The following is an 8,233-nucleotide window of genomic DNA, read 5'->3' as shown; positions in this document are numbered from 1 at the left end:
CGGATGGAATGATCAAGACAAAGGGAATAAGGGTAATAGAGAAACTGGCGAATATCTTCACCAAACTTTTGTGTCAGAGGCAACATACGTATTTACTAAGCAAGCTTGGCGTTCTTGATATATATAGACCACCGGCTTGAGGGGGAGTGTTGGAGATACTGATGAAGATATCATTGGCACTGATTGACATACTGATTGGTATGATGAAGATACCATTGGCATTGATTGACGTTGTATATTTGATATGATTGTCTCTAATTGATTTATTAGAATAATGTGTATAAGGGAACCAATTTTTTCCTTTTGTTAATTATGCTTTGTGTACTATAAATAAGGTTGTACTCGTACAGTTTTAATATGAGAAGGCAATACATTTTTTCCTCCGTTTCGGCTTTCCATCAGCTTTATTTTGCTTATATCATGACATTAACGAGTCTAACTTGCTCTCCATCTGAAGAATGATGAGAATTATAGAAATCTCTGTCCGGTCAAAGGCGGTTCAGTCCACACCAGGAATCATGAATTCGTCACCGGTTCCAAATTTTAGGAACTGAAAAATGACCAGTCCGGTCCGATTCCGATGGTCACCTCTACCTGTGATGACACAACACTCGTGACCGGCAGGCTTCCTCAACAAATTAGAAATACCCGAAAATTAACCGTGGAAAGAAGATGCACCAACTCACCCACTGGTCGAAAGTAAGACGAGAATAATTTCATATTTGGATCGCCCCATTGAGGCCAACGGATGGGGACCGGCTTAAGCTCATGAATAATGACGATGTTCCCCAACTAAGCATATGGGTTTATCGCCAAATATCTTTTTATTATGAAGACCAGTTTGGTCCGTCGGGGAACGTGCTGTGCTCAGGCCAGCACGCCCATTGGCAACTCATAAGTTGGATTGGTGCGTCGGATGTTAAGCTGGCCAATTCGACTGGGAGGCTGAAAGCTCCTTGGAGACCATATCAAGATTAAATTGATCAAAATTAAAGTTGAACTATGAAAATGGATATCAAAGAAGGTTTTTTTTTTTTTTTTCGATCTATACATCAAAGGACAATATTTTTTTTTTGTGGGTGGGTGGGGGGGGGTCAGATCAAAGAGGAGTTAAAAGCATTACGTTTTAAGGAAAAATTTCAAATAAATATCTAAAGTATTTTTATTTTCGTAAATAAATGCATGAAGTGAATTTCGTATCAAAATAAAAGTCCGAAGTGACCATATCAATCTCAAAAAAGGTTCCGACATCACCGGGTGATCAAGGACAATTTCGTCCTTTACTTTTTTCTTTTTCTATGAAGTTTGTTATGTTCCTTTATGATGGGTACATCCTCATAAAATGGGACAACTTTCGTGTAGTTTGTAATTGGATGTAACTACTAAGATTTTTAAATGCAAAAAAAGAAAAAAAGAAGATAAAACCTTAAAAGGAAAACACAAAAAAAAGAAGAAGAAAAATCACCTCTGGCATCGCCCCTTCGCCGATGAGGCTATGGCTATGGTCGGTCAAGTCATCAATGCCTCGGCAAGAGCCTGCCCTTGCCGTAACCGATAGAGGGTCGCAACTCTCTTCTAGATCCGGGCAAGGGTTGCAAGCTCTCACCAAAGCGTTGGGCAGTTAGTCCTCCAAACAGTATGTTTATTTTTTTTTTCAAAATTTTAGTTTTGAAAATTTTAACCTAATTCAATTAAAATTTATGTTTAAATTATCTTTAGATGAAAATATTTGGGCAGAGGCAATCTCTTATTTAAAATAAGGTTCATTTCAAAAATTTATTTGAAAAAAATGAGGTTTCCCACGTTTTAATGATGTACCTGAAATCTCCACAAAACCCAGGCGGGGTGAGCTAGCGTTCCTCTTCCTGCCCAAACAAGTGAAGTAGCCTTCCTCTTTCTTCAGCTAGGTTTTCAATCAGTTTCCTCCACCCTCTTTCCGTCTTCTTCCTCCTGCTCCTCCTCCTCCTCCTTTCAATAACCGGGTCGCCGGGGAGCGCCGCGCCCGGGCCATCCAGATCGACGGCGGACGCAGGCTGACGAGCGATCCTGGTAAACCCTGATTCACAGTCGAATTCGCTCTGCCGCTATGGCTTTTCTACTTTTTGTCGCGGACGAATTGTCTTCCAAAAATTCGTCGATGCAATGCTTTTGAGGGCTTGGCCTGTAACGATTAGGCTATTTCGATTTCGGTGGTGCGGGCAGGTTTCGTCAGGACGGTGTCGATCGGCGGCGATGGACCAGGAAGCTGCCCGAACAGCCCGGGAATCTCTGGACCTCGCGTTCCACATGTCCAACATTCTCGAAACCGGACTCGATCGCCACACCCTCTCCGTCCTCATTGCCCTCTGCGACCTGGGCGTGAACCCTGAGGCACTCGCGGCGGTCGTCAGGGAACTCCAGAGAGAGCCTTCTCCATCCGTCACGATGCCAAGTCCGTATCAGGTTTGTAGCCTTTACTGGCCGGTTCCTCGGCTGGTTCGAGCGCTAGCTCTTAGAATGCAATGCCTCTCTTTTTGAAGACTATGAGTATTTTGCTCAGTGTCATGTCCGATGTTTCATTGGTCTGTTGAGGCCTCTTTGTTCTGAGTATTTTCTTTGTTGGAGCACTGCGTCATTGACACAAAGAAGATAACCCACATCGCACCATATAAGGGGTAAACGCTGTAATCGCTGACATCGTAGTTCCTCGAGATATCGCCTGCCATTTCCAGGCTTTTTATCCATTGATGTCCACCCAAAACTTCCATCTTCAACCCATTTAGGAGACATCTTCTAGTGGATTCTCCTGGACATCATTGACATATTTTCGAATGGGCCGCCTGCAATATTTGGAAATTTCTTTCCGGTTGTAGCCATAGATTTTTCTCTGAGATGTTTTCCAGCTTGTGTTTTTGTATAATTTAGCAAGAAACAACGTTGATATTCTCAAATTACCTTAGCATGACTGATAATTCAGAAAAATGTGAATCGGTCGTCCTGAATTGCATTACTTCTATAGGTAGCGTCTTTGGGCATGCTGAAAATTCAAACTTTTGTGTAGTTGACTCTTTTTTAGCTTTGGAAGTTCAGTTTTTCCATACAATTCAGCCCTGTGAGAAAATGGCCAGTAAATTGTGCAAGGACGGGTCCGTATACCCTCTATTTGTTACTTATCTGGAGGACAAAGTTAAAAAAACATTTCACAATAAAATTCTGTGGTCAGTGAATTAGTTGAAGGCGAGGTAGAGTAAAAGAATTGAGAAACTCTTCCATCTTTCCTATTATTTATGTCCTAAATTGACATAAGGTATGCCTCTCCTTAAAGGAATTTTCCCTTTTCATTTGCACAGATAATATAACAATCTACTATTGGACCAATGGTGCCACTGTCATTTTTTTTTTTTGACACTGTGCCTCTGTCATTTACATCTACATTGTTTTGCAAAAATACCACGTTACTCGGCAGTTGATATATATGAAGCATGTTGTGGCACCATACTTTACAAACGTGTGATTGGCATAGACATTAATGGTGCATCTCTTTCAGATAGATTATTAAGTTCTTGTGATTATTTAGAGAGCTGTGGTGTGGAAAAAGAAATTCAGACCTGGTGCATCAATAAGATTTCCATATTGTCCTTAAGCTTTACAGTTTCCAAGCAGCAGGATTGTTGTCGGTTCCTGATATCATTGAACAACCATGGGCCAAATTATGACTTTTGTTTTCATTTTGACTTTGCAGACTCAAAAATAGCGACAAAATGCTCTGTCTTGCTTTGCAGTGACAGTGCGACTGAAGATAGGGCAAGGCGGTCCTCTTTTTTTCAAGGGCGGATTAGTTGTTCCTGGACAAATCCTAGCTTCCTACATGCAAATAAAGATTTCTGCTCCTCTGTTTCTCTGTTTGAAGAGATCGTCCATCTTGAAGATGTTACATAGTGGGTTGTTGCTGCGTGGCTGGTTTTTCAATCTGCAGAAGTTTGTACCTGTCTACTTGGAATGTACAGCGAGTATGAATATGCCTATCTCTACCTATATTAACTCAGCTGAAATGTGGGATTTTGGAGAGTTCTGTGTTAAATTGACGATGTTTGGTTTGTGTCTTCCGCGTTGATGTAAACGCTGAATCTTGTTAAGATGTTTTTTCTCTGTCTGTGTCTGAAAGGAAAGAAACATGAAATGCAATGCCATTTTAGGCACATCATCTTCGGCACTTGCCTCCAGTAATCTAAACTGCAGGAGGAGTCGTTACTACTTTATGGCCTTTACTTTATTGCTCTGTTTGTGTTCTTCTGGAAAGACTATTTCATTGTAATCTATTTCTGAAGATTGTAGAATGCATGTGATGGCGGATTGCCATAAACCTTCTTGGGCATAGATCAGGCAGTTGTCTCTGCTGGAGATATGATTAGAATCGATTTTAGTGATCATCTTATTGGTCAACTGCATCGCCAAAAGACTTTCCCTTTATAACTCTTCCCTCTTGGAAGCTTTCCTTTCTTCCCTTCGTTCGAGCTATCTTAGGGCACTTTTAGCTTAGTTAGCTCACTTCACATGAGCCATATCAGTCAATTTGCATGTAAAACATGTGTCATCATCTAATTTAGATCATATTTATATTACTTGTTTGCCAAATATGAGCTATCATGTTATTCAATGTTTTTTCGGGTGTTTTAGCAGTTTATTTGTGAATTATGGCAGAATGCTTCGTCGTGCGGTTTTCTGTATGTTGTGCAAATTTACTATGTTGTTAGCAACTATATAGTCGTATGAATAACACCCAATGTCGAACTTTGTTCTCGTCGATTATAAAATAATTGCAGATCTGATTTAGGATTTCAATAATGAGATTTACCAATAAATCTGCACTTTGGAATATTTACTTGTGATATGTGAGCAACCGAGGATTATAACCTTTTTAAAAATTTATTGTTTTTGATCTATAGACTTTCAGTAATAGTGGATGATTTTCATTTACTTATTTACATACTATTATTATGTCTTAATTTTATTGTATTCATACATTTGTAATATAATTCTCTTTTGTGATGATGGATAATCTTTGATTAATTAAATCAGTGTGCTAGTATCGACAAAAGATTTTTCTAGATTGTTCAACTCCTGGTAAGTATCGTGCTGATTTAACTTAAGTACTATTTATATAATTTGTTTGTCACAAATGGGATGTGAAGTTATTTAATATAATCATTAGAAATTTGCTACTTGTGAGATATGATAAAATACTTTTTTCATAATTTGTATCCATGTAACTCTTTAAACATAAAGGTCATCTATTACTTTCTTATACCTGAAAAACATTGTGTCATAATTGGTATATATATAATCATAAAACTCGTCAATCATTCAATTTGTTCCTTATTTTTCAAAAATCACGAGCCGTACTTTAAAAGGGAAAATTATCAAAAAAGCCTTAAATCTTTCGTATTTTTGCCAATTTAGTCTTAAACCTTTTAAGTTTGCCAGCTCCAAATTGGTGGGATCGCTGGCTTCGAAGCTAGAGTAAAAAAAAAAATTGAAAAAATTCATATTTTTTTATAAAAATATTAAGCGTCGGCAGTGTCATGTAAAACGACATTCACGTCGGCGATTTTCGGCAAATAGGACTGAATCGACAAAAGGTGAAAATGTTTTAGACTGAATCGGCTAACTTAAAAGGTTTAGTATTGAATTGCAAAATTGCAAAAAAATTAGGACTTTTTTGATAATTTTCCGTATGTTAAAGTGACCTTGAAAACTAGTATTTGGTAAAGCTTGCACGTGAGCATATCATGTGGCACAACATCACGCAAGCAGCAAGCTTTACTCACGATCATATATATACTAGAGAGATGTTAGATTGTTGCACGGTGGACGAGTATACCTTTCGGTCCTACAAAAAATTAATCGAAATATTTATCGTTAAAGAATTCAGTTAATCCATACAGAGTTGAAGATCCTGAAAAAAAGCATATTTTACTCTAAACGTAATTGTTGTCATAAGTGGAAAACTGATGACATTCTAAGTTGCATTTAGTTGTATTTACCTGCCATTGCGTATGTATATCTTATGTTCCATATGTTGTTATTGTAAATGCCGCAAAATATCCAGGTAACTTTTACCCCTATTGAACTTTTTTAAAACATATTAATTATTTGCACATTCACCTTGACATACAGTACAATGTAATTGCAAAACAAACTCGAAACCCACGTATCACTCGTAAACAATTATGTTCTCCATCCACTACACGAACAATTATATTACATATGTATTTTTGAAATATGTGCAGCCAGGTAATGTAACTTAAATTCAGAGAAAAGAAATTTGAGAACAAGATAGAATATTACCTACCAGAGATGTTTGATCATCCATCTAACAAGATCTATATATACATATATCTAATTACTTTCATTTGTCACCAAAAGACATGTAGTTGTACTATTTCACGATCCACGTGGCTCAACCTCACGTGCTCTTTACTTACTCAATGCATCATGCAATTAGCTCAACTTGTTCATTTACATGGTTCGCGAAAGAGAGTAGAGAGACGAAAAAATCTTTCCTGTTTATCGAAAAATCCAGGTATGTGGGATATCTTCTAATACAATTTTCGGATTGTATCCTTAAAATCAAACTCATAATGTTTCAGCTTAACAGAGGTAATCTAGAGTGTCGGCAAGAGTCTTGCTCCGTGCGCTTCAAACGCCTTTTGCATCAAATTATCTACCATTCCAAACTCACAGCTGTCCTCACTAGTATCTATCTTCCATGCTTGCACATCGTCCAAAATTTCACGCCCAAAGGGATCCGCCCCAGGTGTACGACGGACATATAGTTCCGACAGGTTCTTCAAATTGGAGATATCAATTGTGGTAGGTGACGGACAATATATGACATGAAGCTCCGAGACACTCGAGGGAATCTGTGGAACGCATACCAGATCATCGCATTTATAAATATGAAGAGACTTCAAGCGAGGGAGCGCACTTAACTGAGGAGATAGGTCAGTCATGAGTGGGATCCTCAGCGTCAAGACTTCCAATTTGGATAGCCTCCCAATCCACCAAGGCATGGGATCTTTTGTGAGAAGCTGGGAGATCATAGGAGACCCACATTGTAAGCATGGTCCAAGAGTTTCTACAATATGATATAATTACGATTTTCGAAGAAATGCTGCTGTTGTTTGTAATTTCTTATTTTAAGTTCATTCGAATCTGTATCGCAAGGCCAAACCAAAGAATCTTCATCCCGTTCCGTTCCCGCAACTTTTTTTTTTTCCCCTTCAATCGAAAAAAGCGATTGTCATTCTCATCCCATTCCACTCCATCTTTCCACTCCTCTCGTTATGTTCCTTCTGCCCTAGCAAATACAACACAAATTGTAATGAGATTTGTAAGTATAGTAGAACATTCTATGTCTAAACTTGTCTTGTCTCCAGCCGCCTACTAGAAAAATAAAAAGGTACCTGATATCAAAGTACTCAAGAGATTTCTTCTCTAATGCCATCTTTATCTCCACCGATTCACCAAACATGGACAAACCGAAACTGCAACTTTCTTTATGCATTGATTTTCATGGACACTTGCACCACCACACCATTTTAACTTTTTAGAATGTTATTTGTCTGTGGGAAGATGTCAATGTTTAGTTGCAAATGAAATGCCACTTCATTACAGCTCAAGACCCAATGTTCTACAGAGCAAATCCATGCGGTTTCAACTTCAAGCCATACTAAAAGGCCTAATAATACCATTTTGGCCCTTGGAAACGAGAAAACACTTCCGTCTATTGGTCTGATGATTGACATGACATGATCTGATGCGGTAGAATGGTGTTTTTGCCCGCACGCTGTGTATTTTACACGATAATTAATTTTGTATTTGCATTTAAAAATATGGCAAAGAGTTAGCTTAATTCAATATTGTATGATACAGATGATACGTCTGAAATGTTCCCTGGTATGTGATCATTAAGATGATCGATCGAGTAACAATAAGATCATCCTGTTTTCACGAGATTGCGAATTCAATTTATGCCATGAGTGAATTTTTGAACGGCTCATGGTAGATTATCTAACTAGGACATGCATAGTCTTTCCAACTTTAATATTTTATTAGTGTTGGAGTGATGAGTTAAGTAGCACCGACACCAACACGCGAAATTAGACGCCGCATGACACGACACGATATGCCGACACGTCATTTCTAAAAAAATAGAGAATTCCGGCGCGTTGTACAACTTTGTGACATCTTT

At 38.3% G+C, this 8,233-nt stretch overlaps 1 protein-coding gene across 3 annotated transcripts in view; it reads left to right on the top strand.

Annotated features, from left to right (window-relative positions):
* The first annotated feature begins 1,855 nt into the window (after window positions 1–1,855).
* Window positions 1,856–8,233, top strand: part of LOC115737700 (mitotic-spindle organizing protein 1A-like) — a 45,554-nt gene continuing 39,176 nt past the window's right edge. The window contains exons 1-3 of one of the 3 annotated variants that reach the window (XM_048283230.1): window positions 1,856–2,049; window positions 2,203–2,442; window positions 3,762–4,178. In XM_048283230.1, coding sequence (XP_048139187.1) covers window positions 2,233–2,442; window positions 3,762–3,764 — 213 coding nt within the window. In that variant the 5' untranslated portion in view covers window positions 1,856–2,049; window positions 2,203–2,232 and the 3' untranslated portion in view covers window positions 3,765–4,178. Of the gene's footprint in view, window positions 2,050–2,202; window positions 2,443–3,721; window positions 4,179–8,233 lie in introns of those variants that run through there. The other 2 variants (XM_030669984.2, XM_048283229.1) reach the window with 2 other exon arrangements.

Source organism: Rhodamnia argentea, chromosome 7, assembly GCF_020921035.1.
Source record: "Rhodamnia argentea isolate NSW1041297 chromosome 7, ASM2092103v1, whole genome shotgun sequence".
NCBI classification, from domain to species: domain Eukaryota; kingdom Viridiplantae; phylum Streptophyta; class Magnoliopsida; order Myrtales; family Myrtaceae; genus Rhodamnia; species Rhodamnia argentea.
This window is presented reverse-complemented; position numbering and strand designations above follow the sequence as displayed.